This window comes from Chelon labrosus, assembly GCF_963514085.1.
Source record: "Chelon labrosus genome assembly, chromosome: 12".
Taxonomy (NCBI): domain Eukaryota; kingdom Metazoa; phylum Chordata; class Actinopteri; order Mugiliformes; family Mugilidae; genus Chelon; species Chelon labrosus.
In genome coordinates, this window is record NC_140345.1 from 9,956,281 (window position 1) to 9,971,380 (window position 15,100).

Consider the following 15,100-nt stretch of genomic DNA (forward strand, 5'->3'; position numbering starts at 1 on the left):
GTATTTGTCCTTAATCACAGTTAGCTCATAGATTTTGCCGAACTGCTCGAAGATGGGCTTGAGGTCCTTCTCCTCCAGATTCCGGGGAATCTGCCCCACAAATAACTTGATGGCGTCGGCCTCCTTCATCGGGACAAAGTGGTGGGGACAACTGGGTACTGCGGGGGCTTAGGGGCAAACGGATCGGAGGCAGGTATCCCTGGAGAGGAAATACTGATGCTGGATGAGCCTTTGGGTCGCAGCGAATTATGGAGAAAGAAAAAGAAAACAGAGGAAGAACTTAATCAAAAACCACAATTATTATCCTACAATATCTATTTAATGTAGCATAGCCTATCATAATATGGCCTTGGAGTCTGATTTTTCTTTTGTACTTTTATTTTTATTGCAAACATAAATTTGGAATAAAAATGTTATTTGAATATGACTATAAAATATGAATTAAAGGTAAATTAAAGGAAAGATTATATGCGTGAGTGTTTATTTCCCAGTCTGATGACAAAGGATCTCAGTAGCTTCTGGTAAAACAATTATGCAAATGTTAATTAGCCAATCAAAAAACAATGATGGCACTTCTACTCAATTAAATATATATATATATATATATATATATATAAAAGAAAATATCTGTGAGCATGCATTACCTTTCGGTGGATAAACGGAGTTCGGGATCCCTAAAGATGAAACAGAGAAGAATGAGCGTGATTGGGGGTAAATCATTGCAATAGAGCGGTTTCTTTGTTTAGCCAGCTGTAGGTTACAGCATACACACGGATGTCATGGGGCTCCCTTGCTCTTTGTCCGATCCCCCCCCCCTCAATGTACACACTCGCATACACACACACACACACACATATATATACATACACACAGACGCCAGAACAAAACAACACATGGAAATATACAGCGTACACACACTGTGGTTCTTACCGTTGATGGATTTATGTTGAGTGCTGCAAATCAGAAATTAAAGAGAGATGCTCTCCGTTGGGTCCCCGTTGTATGTCCTCGCCGCTCTCTCTCTCTCTCCGTCCCGTCCGCCTTCCTTCCCCTCTCTGGATGCTCTCCGCTCTCTTTGTGCCCGCCGTCTCTCTCCCTCCTCCTCCTCTTCTTCTTCTTCTCCTTCTTCTTCTTCCTACTCCAGATACTTTAGGCTCGGCGTGTGTTCTCACAAAACCCGGTGTTTTCGGGTCTCCGGGTCTGGAGGCTGATGGAGGAGAGTCCTGGCAGGTGAGTCTCTTGACGCGGGTCCCACTTGAAACGCCGCCGGTTTAAAAAAAACAAGCCACGGAGCAGCAGACGGACCTGGCTTCTTGTCACTTTCACGAGGGCTTAATTCCTATTTAATTATAACGTGATAACGGTCAAGCCGGCCGCGTAAAATTTGGCCAACTCAAAACTGTTTAAACTTGCGTGGTCTCTTGTAAACAGCCTCGTTTGGACTTGCCGTTGTTGTTGTTGTTACCGTTAATGGAGGCTGCTCTTTAAATAACTCTCACTAATTTTCTATTTCTTGTAACGTCTCACTCGTCCAACGGCTGCACGGCTTTTCACATCATATAGCTACCGGTGTCTCTCTTACTCTCTTTCTCTCCCTCCCCCTGCTCTCACCGAAGCGGCTGCTCGCTTGTGACGTAACTCCAGGGGACCGTCAACAAATATAATCGCAATACTCAAACGAAAAACCACAAAATGTCGTCGCTAATTCTATTTAAATTTATAAATTTACCCAATCAAATTCAGATATCTCTTTACATCTTTTACATCCCCAATTTAAAAATTTCAGGAGCTGTTTATGAGCAGTTTTAGCATTTTCACTCCTCCTGTCTTGACACGGGTGACTCTTTTTATGGACGTCGCCTGGGCGACACGGCGCACGGAGCCGCCTATTGTTCTCGCCGCGAGCCCTGGCCTTGGTGCTGAAACGATGCTTCTTGACGTGAAGCGCGCCGCCGATGACGACGAGCACGCAGTCACGACTACTACAGCTGTTCACGCCCGAGCCCGAAATCACGCTCACACCCACACAGAGTGAAACGTGTGACAGAGGGAAAGAGCGATAGCTCCGGGTTGGAGTTGGCCTACTTTACAGCCTCTATTGTGGAAAACCCGGCAGTACATTCGGGCTATTTCACTGCGATATGCAACAACAGGCAGTTCCAATGTTACTGCTAACTAACAGCACGTCCACCTTTCTTATTGTTGATGTGCGCACAGAGAGATTGAGTGAAAAGAGAGTCAGAGGGTTCATGGTAATTTACTCCAAAAGGTCACCATCTGCCCGCCTTGCCTCGTGCCCTCTGTGATCCAGCATCCCCCGCCACATTCATCCACCTTATATATATATATATATATATACCCCACCCACACAGCACACGCACACAAGGATATATCACCAGGGGTTTCTAACGGCCCCAGCACCCGGCAGGAGAGACACGCAAGGCCCGCTGCAACCCTGAGGATATGAGTGGTGTGCGGGCAGCAGGCAGCACGCCACCGGAGCTGTTAAGTCTCCCTGCACGAAGAAGAAGAAACTCACGCAAGTGCAGGACCAGGGATGCTGTGCGAGGAAAAATAAATAAATTACAACGCTTTTTATAAGCTTAGCAGATGGAATTCCTTTACCTTTAGGCTTAAATGTTTTTCAGTGATCTCTCTGATCAATTTAAATATACTTACTACTAATCATGAATGAAAAAAGTCAAAACCCTAAGATAATGGGTTACCATTGAGGACACAACCTGGTACAGTTTATGCTGTGCTAGAAATGTACTCATGATGGATATTTAATAGGAAGATTTCAGTACTTGGAAAGGGGAAAAGTACATTCAAATTGCAGATCTCATGCGACGTTAGTTGGCCATTTCTCCACCAGAAAGTCTTCCCAACCATGCAAGTATATGTTGAGGACTTGAAGCAACAATAAGACCTTAAGAGGGAAACTGTCTGTCATCGACTGAGAGGCTTGGTACAACTGGACAGGTTCCCAAATCAATTCAGATCACGGCCTATGTAGTGTCAATAACAATCCAAATTGTGTCAAGATGCTTTACATAAACTATGGACTGAAACTACCAGAGCATGCACTAAGGCAACAGCAGCAACAGTGAAAAAACCTTGGACAGAACACAGCTCATATGAAAGGACTAATGTGCTTGAGGCCAGAGGGAAAAAAAAGAGGAGAGGGATTCCTACAGAAATAAAGACCATTATTCTTACTTTTCCACCCCTACCTTTATGCCTAAAACAGTGCGACCTTTGTAACCTTGGAAAAAAGATGCATGTTATAGACTATGAGCTTGGATGATTAACTTCAGGTTACTTCCTTTGTATCAGACTCTTAAACATCACACTACATCGTTTTCTGCCTCTGTGCTCCTGTTCATAACATAAACTTTATGGGCACACTGTATATCCACAGAAGCCTTTCTACAATTTACACTTTCAATGCTAGCGCTATCCATGCTTTTCATCCGTCCTCAATCTCCCACATATCATACAACATCTAGTATCATGTACTCTTTGTTTGTGTCATGTTTATATGCTGCATATACGCTTTATCTAGATGTATGTATGAATATATCTGCTTGCTTCTGCTGTTCGCTCCTCCTCCCTTTTCTTCTCCCTCCTTTTTCTGTTTCTACTCGACTAGCCTCAAGCAGATGGGTCCCCCCACATGAGCTGGGTCCTACTCAAGGTTTCTTCTTGTATAAAGGGAGTTAATCCCTGCCACCACCGCCTTAGTGCTTGCTTTGGAAGTTGCAGTCTCCAGTTTAGAAAAAAACACCTTAAGGCAGTTTGGATTGCTATGGAAGCTACTGTATATGAATGAAACTGGATTGAATACACAAAGAAAAGCTTTGTGATGAATGAACAGTGGCTTTCATGTAAAATGTGCTTTGTAATTGTGTTAAAAACAAAACTCTCAGTTATCTGATGGCTCATATTTCATTGTGCTATCATGGCCATGGCTCTTAACAGAAACTGCATCTCAGGACAATTTCTGGTTAAATGGTGAATAAGATACATGCTCATTCAGTATTTTACCCTGTAGGTGACTCATATGAGAAGAAAACTGGGCCAGGTCCTTTGTGTTTGAGACTCAATGGCGCCACCGTTTGGACAAAACATGCTTCATCGCTCGTTCTTCTCTGGACAAAACCAAAATACGACACACTACTTAAATTCTCAGTTATTTCAGTTTTATTTAAAATGAGAATTTGAGATAATAATTTCTCCACACATTTTGTTTTGTCTTGTTACTGCATGATAAAAAAAAAGTCTGTATATTGATAATAATCTTATAAACTCTGGTGGTAACAAAAAAAAAAAAAAAAAAAAATGCTACAGCTCCTCAAAACAGAAAATAAATTACATGTTCTTTAGATAATTGATAAATTACTATCCTTTTTTGTTTATTTATAAAATGCAATTTGTACTACAAAAGGATTAGAGACAAGACAGACATATTCAAAGCTGCGAAACAACCATACACACACACACACATATAGATCACAGACACACACGTCGCACGCAAACACCCACGATCAGACTCTGTGCAACAGTTATACGACAGTTAAATGTGAATAAATGCAGTCTACAACAACACTTATTATATCGCTACTCAGATATAAGACATAAGCACCGACTATGTCCAAAAAAATTATAGACATTAAAACATATCTGACAAATATACAGATTCCTCACCTTTGACCAGGTGTTAGTGTCTTGGTGGGAGGTGTGGAGAGAAGGAACGAGAGAGTTAAACCAAAAAAAAAAAAGATAGAGCATAGTACTTACACACATATACAGAGATTACAACACTGAAATGGAAAAATATTTACTTTTTAGCTCAAAGCAGAATGACAGAGTTTGATGCATATCATAGTTAACCTCATTACAAGATTATTGTAAGAAAAGTTTCTCAGTCTCCTTGGGGTTTCCTCATTTATCATAGGACAGATTCAACGTCAACTCCCAAGAAAGTGACGATATAAAGACGTATCAAGGCCATGCTCGACATGTTCTTATTGTCAACAAATTGCATGAAATGAACAAACCAACAATGAGTTTGTTGGAAAAAAAGCAATTCTTCTGTGGCATTCACCAATCAGCCATAGACATAATCCCTGGTAAAGTCAATAACACTGTAAATCTGGTTATCGTGGCACATTTTGTCCTCAAAGTTGTTGAGTTAGAAGCAAGAAAAATGGGGTGTTCCTGGTCTGCAGTGGTCAGTACCTCTCAAAAGTGGTCCAAGGAAGGAAACGTGTCGGCCCATGTGCTCCAATCCAACAGATGAGCTAGAGAAGCTCACGTTGTGGAAAAGCTTGATGCCGGTTTAGATAGAAATCAGTCAAAAGACACGGTAAATCATTTTGTTTTGTAGAGGGGCTGCGTAACTGCAGATCAGTCAGGGTGTCCACGCTGACCCCTGTCCACTACTGTAAGCACGTGTGAAAAACAGAACTGGACTACAGAGTAATGGAAGAAGGTGGTCTGGTCTCATGTAACCCTGTTTTCTTTTATATCACGTGGATGGCCGTGTGTGTGTGTGTTCGTGTGCATGTGTCACTTATCTGGGGAACATATGGATGCGAGGAACACCCCCAGATCAATGTTCAGGTGGTCTTAGGTATCAAGGGAACATCCACATAAATGCCAGGTTTTCCAGGACCCACATTTTTGGGAATATGAACAAATCAACACGTGGTTGGTTTGTTCTTTCATTTGATTTGTTGACAAGAAGAAAAGTATAGAGCAAGAACTGTCCTGTCACGTGACTTTAAAAATGATTGTGTTTGTTGTTTAATAAGCAGCAGACCCCTTAGTTTAGTAAAAACATAACTCTAACTGTGAGTCCTACGGGGATTTCAACACAACTCTGTTGCTCTATTATGCACGTTACTGGAAATTATTATACACAGTTAGAAGGCACATGATTTCAACTGTGTAGACTGTAAAAAAAAAAAAAGTAAAAAAAAAATCACAGATACCACAGCAACAAGAGCAGCAGCAGCGATAGTTTCTAGTAGTTTCTTTTTCTGTCATCGACTTGTTGATTCACTATGCGGTGCAGATTATTTTCAGTATAAGAGGTCAACATAAAATGTCTCCATGCTTTAAAAAAAAATAATAAAAGAAAACAAATATTAAGGGCTTAAAGAGTTCTGCATAACTGTAACTGAATCGAGGCTGTTTAACATCCAACGTCAGCGACCTTTCCTGTTTGGGAAAAGTCTCATCTGTGTCTTCCCACCCAGTTATATTTGGTCACTTAATGCCATTGTAACCCCACTCCTTTGGTTCATCTGTCCAAATACTGAATAAGAGGACACTTAGAGGAAATATTTTTGGCAAATAGAGGAAGGCATACGTAAATAAAATCCTTCTAGCTTGGCCGTGGGCAGCCTCTGAAGCTCAGAGGGGGACTTAGATTATGTACAGATCTCTTCCAGTAGATCTTCAGCACACATAGCAATACATGTACACATTTTATCTAGCACACATGGCGATCATTCATTTAGCATGTAATTAGTGGTATGCATGTCTGGCTACATCTGATTTAAGATCCCGTAGGCTGGGAGGAATCTTAGCAAAGGCTAAGTTTGCTGCTGAAACACAGCCGCGTCTTCAGTGAGCACCTTCCATTACAACCTATCAGTCACATAAATGAGCCTCCAAGAGTGGAAATGACAGCAGATGCACCATTAAGCCCTGTGTGACACATTATGAACGAGTAAGAGCAAATGCACGAAGTAAACTGAAGCAAGCTCAGTGGAAGAAGTGGTTCAATATCAAGCATAACTGCATATAGAGTACTGGTAAAAGGAACCAACTGCTTTCACAGTGTTTTACCTGAAGATTCAGGAGATATCTAAATGTTAACTGATGCCCTCACATGTCTACTCTGGCCATTTCAGTTCTTTTGACCTTTTGACTGCGAGGGCTGCCTGTGATTGGCTGGTCAATGCCTTTTGGCTCGCTGGGCACTCTGGGTGCAAGAGGCACAGCAGGCCGTCTTGTAGTAGGAGTAGACACACAGTCTGGCCTGCACCACCATCATACAGTTATGACGTCTGTCCCTGCAGTTTTCATCTGTCGGCAGAGAGGACGAGAGATAATGAGGTTGGCAGGGAGACAAACCAAATCACACACGAATGCCATGTGTAATCAGCACACACACACTAACCTGAGACTTGTGGGCTGCAGGGTATTGTGTTGCAGATTTGCTCCTGGTCGGGTTTGGTGCTGGGATCACATTCATGGCCGTGCTTCTTGTCTGGCGTCAGACATCGAACCTCCCTCATTTGTAAGCCCTTCCCACATGAACGTGAGCACTGAGGAGGAAGACAGTCTCAGCGTAAATAACATTTCAACAGTCTTCCAATAATCCTACTGAAGGTGTCCTCTAATTTTCCCCTCATTTCTCACCGCACTCCACTCCGTTGTGAACCACTGTGGCTGGCATTCTCCCATCTCGCACTCCTGGACCGCCGCAGGCTTGTCCAGATGAGCGCACTCAGTGGATGGTACGACAGTAAAATCACTCGACAACTTCTGGACGCAGATGATGTCTCGTCGCTGAGATCCACTCCCACACAGGACATTGCACTGGAAAAAGAGAAGACATGAGTCAAACACTCAACACCAGCCACTGACACAGGCTGCGTGACACGAATACATTACATCAATACATTGTCTAGAATGAATAAAAAGTTTGAATTCTTGCACCAAAGTCAAAATATGTCAACTCAAAGAAATTTATATTTTTTCATCCCTCTATCATACCTGCGTCCAGGGGCTGCTGTACCACATAGTTGTCGCAACACAAGGGCCCCCATTACAGGCCTTCATCTCTGCTGGTTTTTCGCCAACACAGTCCCCTCCTTCTCCGCCCTCTCTGACTCCTCCTCTAGTGAGACATACCACTTCTCTCTTCTGCACCCCAGGGCCACACTGCGCCGAACACTAAAGACACAAAGTGGTTGATCGTGTTGAGGATTATCGCTGAGTGCAGGTACGTTCCTCCTACACACGTGTGTGTGTTAACTCACGGTGCTGGACCAGCCAGTGAAGTACCAGTTGGTCACGCAGGGGCCCATGTTGCACTCCTCACTTCCTTGTGGACGGAGTCTGGTGTTGCACTCCTTGTCATTCACCACGCTGCCCTCGTCGCTGACACAACGCACACTCCTTGTCCTCCTCCCTACTCCACAGTCCACTGAGCACTGGAGAAACACAAGGAGGGATAATCAAGTGATGAACCAAATGCCACACAACAGAAGATGATAATATTTCCATTTCTTTGACAAGAATCTAGATGTAATCAATCAATTAAATCTTTATTTGGACAACTGGTAGGGCAGCAGTGAAATAGAAAGACATAAATAGAGGAAACAAATAAAGATCTAATGGTAGATATACAAAAGGTGGGTAACAGAGAAGAATTAGTTAAATTAGTTAATTAGTGATTAGACAAGAAACTCAGTGCTGGTGTCGTTGACCTACCGTGCTCCAGTCAGAGCTGACCTCCCAGTGGGAGCAGAGGCGGAGCTGGCAGGCCTGCGTTGACTCCGGAGGGGTGAGGTTGGCACAGCGCTGAGGGTGGACCATGGTGGACCGGTTTCCAAAGCTCTGCCTGCACTGGAGCTGCCTCTGCTGCACGCCGGGGCCGCAGGACACACTGCACTCAGACCACGCACTGGCCTCCCAGCTGAGACACACACACAGGGAAGGAGACAGAGCAAGAGAGGGCAGTTTTATACCACTGAAGGTTCCCACCATTTAAAAATCAAGGATACACACAGTTGCATTTAAAATTACCCAAACTAAACTAGTATTAATATTAATGTGTCTAGCTATGACAATGCATTATTATTTTATCACTGCCAGTATAATTCTCTATTTTAACATCTACTATACTTTTTATTTGCAAAAAGTTTCGTTTTCATTGAATAACTCCTTCATAAGTCTTAAAAATTATATTTTCTTTGTAGTAAGATGCTGTCAAGCTGCTTGTGGGTAAAAAAAAAATAAAATAAAATTTCAGAATATAATTTGTGATTCATTAGAAACAGATACAAACGCATTAAGCACACTGACAGATGACACATTTTAAGACCCAATGACAAAAATGACTTGATGAGTAGTTTTTTTCTGAAGGAGAATTGGAGTCACTTCCTGCAGCAGAATTTGTAGAAGTGAAAAAAGCTTAGCTGTGTATTTACTCACAATGGGGGACAGGGGTGAATGTTACAAGGCTCCTCCTCAGGAACAGGTTTAGCTGCAGAGTCACACTTCCTCTCTGGGACTTCCTCCTCTGTGTGACGGCTGACACACAGAATGACTCTGTACTGATAACCTACGGAGGGAAAATGAATGAATGACACAGAACTCATTTCCGTGCGTTTGCACTTACACCCGACGACCAGAGGAGGGAGACATCACACCACACCTTCCACTTCGATTCAATCAATAAGTGGATCTTGACTGTGAGTATGTGGATATCAACAAGGCTTATCAAAACTCGGACCTTTGCCACAGGAAGCAGAGCACTCGCTGAATTCTCCTCTCCTCCATACAAATGGCGGTTGGCTGTCCAGTGGCAGGTCTGTGCGAGGGGGGATCCGAGCATTCCTGTTGGGTGCGGACGCTCGAGGGCGTGACCTCTCAGGTGTCCAGCGGTCAGAGGATGAGGGAGAAAACAAAGAGGGGGAGGAGGAGGAGGCAGAGGAGGAGAAAGAAGGGACCGAAATAGGAGGAGGAGCAGGAGGAGGATCTTCTAAAGAAACAGTGAGAGGACCTGGAAGAGAGAAGGAAAAAAACATAGATGGACGTGAAGACAAATAAGAAATGACGGGAAAGATGGAAGAAGGCTTGCGAAACATGAGCGATAAGAGCAATAAGAGCGATAAGAGCGAAGATGGAGGTAAAACATGTTGAAATATCAGAAGAAATGCCGTGAGTCAGGCGCTAATGATGTCATGATGAGGTCAGGGTCTCATGACAGTAAACATGTGGAGCAGATAGCCTCACATTTAGGTCACAAGCAAACACGCAAGCACACACAAACACACTCAGAGAGTATTCCCTCCCATTTGGCCCGCAACCACACCCATCCTAATCCACAAACATGTCAATCACCCTCCAAGGATATGTATAACAGTGTTCCTTCAGCAATTTGGAAAGAATGAATCTTGAGCTCTTCTGTTTGAGCTACACATCGGCCCCTGACAAGATTCAGCTATGTTCTGCTCACGACGTCCCTCTACGCTACTGTACGCAGCACGCACAAGAACGCAACCGTCTGAGCGTTTGTCAGACAGAAGAGAGGGGCTCAGAGAGTGAAGGTGAAATGGTCTTACTGCGCAGGGGTGCCCTCGCCGGCTCTCGCTCCCGTGGCCTCTCCCTGGGTGCCTCTCTGGGCGTCTCCCTCTCTCTCTCCGTCAGCTTCTCCCTCTCTCCCTCCTCCTTCTCCACAGGGATGTAAAATTCATAGTCAATGCCCGGGTTCTCCTTGTGGAAAATGATCTGGAGAGGGAAACAGGTCAAGAGAAACGAAACTTTACGGATCCCCACAGAGAAATGTACTTCTGAGAGGTGAGAGGCCAGGATGAGCTACAGAATGTAGACTCTGGCTCTGACAGGGATTAAGTGTCATAATCATGGACCCACAAACTAAAAAAAACCCTGCAGCCTGTGTGCAAGACTTAATCTTGTCAAGGTCATCTAAACTTAATTTTGTTGCTTTTGCAGGCGAGATGTTTCTCTCTATACAAAGCTAACTAGCGGGGCTTTCCCTCGTTTGCACTGACCTAAAAAAACATTCTGATTTGAAAGAAAAAGAAACAATGAATATTGGTGGCAGCCAGGAACAAATCTTTAAGTAACTATTAGTTGTGGCTAGGAGTTGAATTTGCCTTCCTCATCCCAAACTGAGCCTGACAAACGGACTCTGAGATGTCCTAATTTGGTTATTTCACAGTATTAACCCTTCTGATGCTAGTTGCTGTCACCACCTTGAACTTTCGTTCTTGTTATTCCTTTTTGGCATTTAATGCCTTTCTTAAGAACATTGGAGAGATGACAGGAAATGAGGAAAACGGAGATACAACAAAGCCTTAACCCCAAGCTTCGGGGGGTGCCTCAAATGTTATTTTTTCTTTGACCACATAACAAATTCTTTTGACATTTGCAGCATCCCAGTGCTGTCACTGTGGCTATATACTTTCAACCTTTTTATGTCTCACTTCAGTAGCCCCTCAAGCTTCAAAAATGCAGGTGATTCCCGAGGAGATCAAGATATTGCCATTTTTACCCCCTTACTGAAAGTAAAGCTGCCCATGACTCCTGTTCTTTAATAAGATCTTAGCCTGAGGTAAGCGTTGTTATTATTAAGCCCCACATAGTCTGATGTGGCTCAGACTAAGCCTCAGTATAGCTGCCTTTATCCCACCATAATGCTAAAATAATGCAGCCTATCTGGAGGGTCTTGACGCAGAGCACATGTGACCATCTGTCTGTGAGTGATGCTTATCGTTAACTTAATTTTGCCATGGTCTGGGTGATGCATGCTTGTAGGGTTAAAACAAATGCCTTCCTGTGCTCCAGTACTTACATATAGCTGTAGCTGGGTTGTGGTGGGCCCCGGTGCCCGGAGGGACTCGCCTTTCTCCTCCTCGCCTTCCGCTTGTGCTCTGGGTCGGGTGTAGGTGAAGGCGGTCCCCCCCGCCTGGTACTCTCCTGGAGGGTCCACAGCCCAGCGCCCGTTCACAACTGATGCCCCTGTGCCGCTCCTCATGGCTGGAGGAAAGGAGGCGGGGGACGGGGAAGTCAGAAGAGTTCTGTTTTTCTTTTCTTATTTAGGCATTGTTTAGTCTGGTAAATTCTTCGGAAACCCCCAAATTTGTTCACTGCCAGACAGAAAAACACTAATTCTGGAGCGCTGTCTCATTAACAAACAGGACGCTGACAAGACAAACACTCGTGCATACATGTACACACTTCACTGATTCCTGATGGGCTCTAACAGCGCTAGCCTTTATCTGCCCTGAGTTAAACAAAATCTACAGTCTGCATCGAAGCCAGTGGATACAGACCAGGGCCAGATCTTATTCCCAAATCTGCGCTTCTCTCGCCAACATTTCTCTTTTACTGGAGCTGGAAGGAGTATTATTCAAGAAACGTTAAACTGCGTATGTGTGCAAGATTTTTTCTGTCTACTTCATCTCACCCAGGTAGTTAGGGCTTGCTCGTCTCTCCGTGATGCTGATCAACGTGGCTCCGGGTGGGATGTCCAGGATCTTGTGGTAACCAAGAGGAACTGTGACATTTTGGAAACTTCCTGTCACCTTTCGACAGGAGGCATCCCGCCCACCGCACACCCCACACTTGTCAATCACAGAGCTGGAGCCCAGCACTCCATCGCAACCCTCAGTCTGGCAGGAGAAGAAGGAGAAAAGATGTGAGTGATGGGTGAGACAAAGAGGGAAAAGTGGGGCAAGGGAACAATTAAGATGCCGGAGGAGGGGTGGGGAAAGCGCGGAGAAAACCTCAATCTGTTTGACATTTCACATCCACTGCCAGTGTTTATTTCACTGTTGTTTGTGTAAATTGGTAACTATTACTCACTAGACTCCAGCCAGAAGCAGATGGGTGGAATGAGAGAGAAATCAGAGAGGGGAAAATGAGAGACAGAGGAAAAGATAAAGAGGCCTGGAGAACGGCCGCGAAATAAAAGACTGGAGACACTTTGGATGCCGGGCTTAAATCAGCCTCCAGACGTGAGACTAAAGACAGCCTGGGCTTTGTCAACGCCAGCTAGACAGGAGGGTCTCAGCCACCCGAAACAAAAATCTTACACAGACACACATTTAAATTCACTCACCAGACATCGTCCTTCCACACACACATCATTGGCGCTAACGTTGAAGCAGGGCGTCCCGTCTCTGACGCGCTCTGCTTGACGAACGTAGAACCGATAGCCGGCAGGTCTGCAGGTCAGCTCGCACTGCTTATCTGGACCAACTACAACACAGGAACAGAGGATAGTACAGGATCACTATACAACATACATATTATCTTTAAGTGTGTGTGATTGTGTGAAGTTTTTCTTTTTCCCGTCTGACGCAGAAGACGCAGCTGGGCGATGAACGTCTTTCCATGTGGTCAGGAAACCGAGGCCAGACCACATAACACTAACCGTCAGACAGTGGGAGTGATCAGCTATTTCCCCTGCTGTTCGCTCGTACGAGCTGCACCCTCCCAGGAGATGAGGAAAAGAGGTGTAAACATTAGCTTGAGAGAGGTCAGATTTATGAGTGCAACCCAACGGGTGCACACAGCGGCAACACGTGTACGTGGAGGGATAGAAAATGCGGGAAGAGACGCACAAAGAGGGCACTGCTTCAAGGTAGCAGAGGAAATGAAAGTCCTTCAGTGCCGAGAGAAAAGGAAGGCAAATTGACGAGCCGGGAATACAAAGAACCTCACAGAGGAGTTGGAGCGGGGAACAAACAAACAGAGTGGAAGAAGTCAAAAGTGATTATCTGTGAGGTAAAACAGAAAGGAATAAATCCCATAAAAGCAGTGCAGGGTCAGTCCTCCAGCGGGAGGAAGCGTTCACGCATATCAGTGACTCCAAACATTTAAAAAATCCTTGCCTTTATATTTAATTTTGACATTTTTAATTGTCTGCAGTTGGCATGTGAACATCAGAGGTGTATTTTTAACTTCTATCTCAGTCTTGGATAAAAGGAGAATCAGTCAGTTGTCCAAAATGTTGAATTATTCCTTTTAAGAGAAAGCCGTAGACAAATGGGTGATGGGGCAGTGAGCAGCTCCACTGTTTTTTCTTTGAGGAAAGATACAGGGGATGCAGTAAGGGTTTAAGGCCTCCGGTAGGGAGAGCATGCATGTGTGCTAAAGACATGAGCTCACTGCATGAGTAAGAGGTCATAGATCAAGTTGCAGCTGAGAGGGTGGAGTATCGGGGGTTAAAAGGAAAAAATCTGTGCTTCTCAAATTGTGATTTCTCACGGAGGCAAGCCTTTTTAAATTCTACACAAATACGAACAGCATGACGCTTTGCCCAGAGCGGTCAGAGCGGAGATCTATATTATTTAGTTGTTTCACCGCAGAAATAGTTCCCCACCTGGTTGAAAAAGACGGCAGCAGCAAAGTTTCCTTTCACCTTCAAAGTCAAGAGCTTAATAGGAGATAGCTGAAGACAAAGAGCAAAGGTCAAATACCTGACTCCCGCTTTCACCTTTGTGTGCCCAAGAGAAAATTGAATAAATGTGTGGTTTATGGCGAACTGAAAGGGACTGGTTTTAACAGAAGTTCCCTAAATCTCTTAAAGCACAACTACGCTGTGCAAGGTGTGATCATGAATGAAACTGGAAAAGGACAAGGATTAGTCAAACAGCAAGATGGCATTTCATTGCTTTGTTGGTTTCCATTTCAGTATGATGCCGATTAAAAAAAAAAAAAAGGTGCAAAGAAAGGTTGAATTATTTCAGAAGGAGGGCATTACCACTGTAGGCCATTCTACAAAATTCATCTCTGTCAGGGAGGAGTCACATTGTGAGTTTTGACTGACACGCAGGTTTGTGCCTTTTGCCTTTAGTCTTACATCGTGATCCAGGCTACTGTGTCAGAACGGATGTGTTAAGGGCTTTGAGGAGTGCATTTCAACTCTCTAAGTGGTAGGAAGTTGTAAGCAATGGAGTCCGACCGGATGATTATCATAGCACATGTTTGTAGGAAAATGAAGGTAATGCATAACTAGATGCATCAGTTTGCTTATAAATACACTCTGGAAATGTAACAGAGGTCCTTCAGGATAACTAAACACTGGCTTCAGGCTATTTAAACTGTGTTTTTTTTTGTTGTTAATTTTTTTTTAGAGACTGGGGAGCAGTGATGGATTTAGCAGCGAGGCAAACTTATCACAGTTTAATTTGCTGCTGGAAAAATATATATTTTCAGTGTTTCTTATTATCTCAAATGATTCAGAAGGAAGTGGATTAAAACAACTGGTGGAAAACCCATTTAGGAACAGTTTAGGATATATAAATAAAATCTTCTACATATTATT

The 15,100-nt window shown here is 43.9% G+C and overlaps 1 protein-coding gene across 1 annotated transcript in view; it reads right to left on the bottom strand.

Annotated features, from left to right (window-relative positions):
• Window positions 1-3,959: 3,959 nt before the first annotated feature.
• The window catches only part of adamtsl4 (ADAMTS-like 4), a 31,799-nt gene continuing 20,658 nt past the window's right edge, over window positions 3,960-15,100 (bottom strand). Inside the window, exons 6-17 of the mRNA XM_084557361.1 lie at window positions 12,890-13,029; window positions 12,236-12,440; window positions 11,621-11,805; window positions 10,368-10,533; window positions 9,536-9,805; window positions 9,235-9,364; window positions 8,512-8,716; window positions 8,058-8,231; window positions 7,792-7,971; window positions 7,435-7,614; window positions 7,193-7,340; window positions 3,960-7,098 (exon numbers count right to left, since the gene is read on the bottom strand). Coding sequence (XP_084413487.1) covers window positions 6,968-7,098; window positions 7,193-7,340; window positions 7,435-7,614; window positions 7,792-7,971; window positions 8,058-8,231; window positions 8,512-8,716; window positions 9,235-9,364; window positions 9,536-9,805; window positions 10,368-10,533; window positions 11,621-11,805; window positions 12,236-12,440; window positions 12,890-13,029 — 2,114 coding nt within the window. The 3' untranslated portion in view covers window positions 3,960-6,967. The remainder of the gene's footprint in view (window positions 7,099-7,192; window positions 7,341-7,434; window positions 7,615-7,791; window positions 7,972-8,057; window positions 8,232-8,511; window positions 8,717-9,234; window positions 9,365-9,535; window positions 9,806-10,367; window positions 10,534-11,620; window positions 11,806-12,235; window positions 12,441-12,889; window positions 13,030-15,100) is intronic.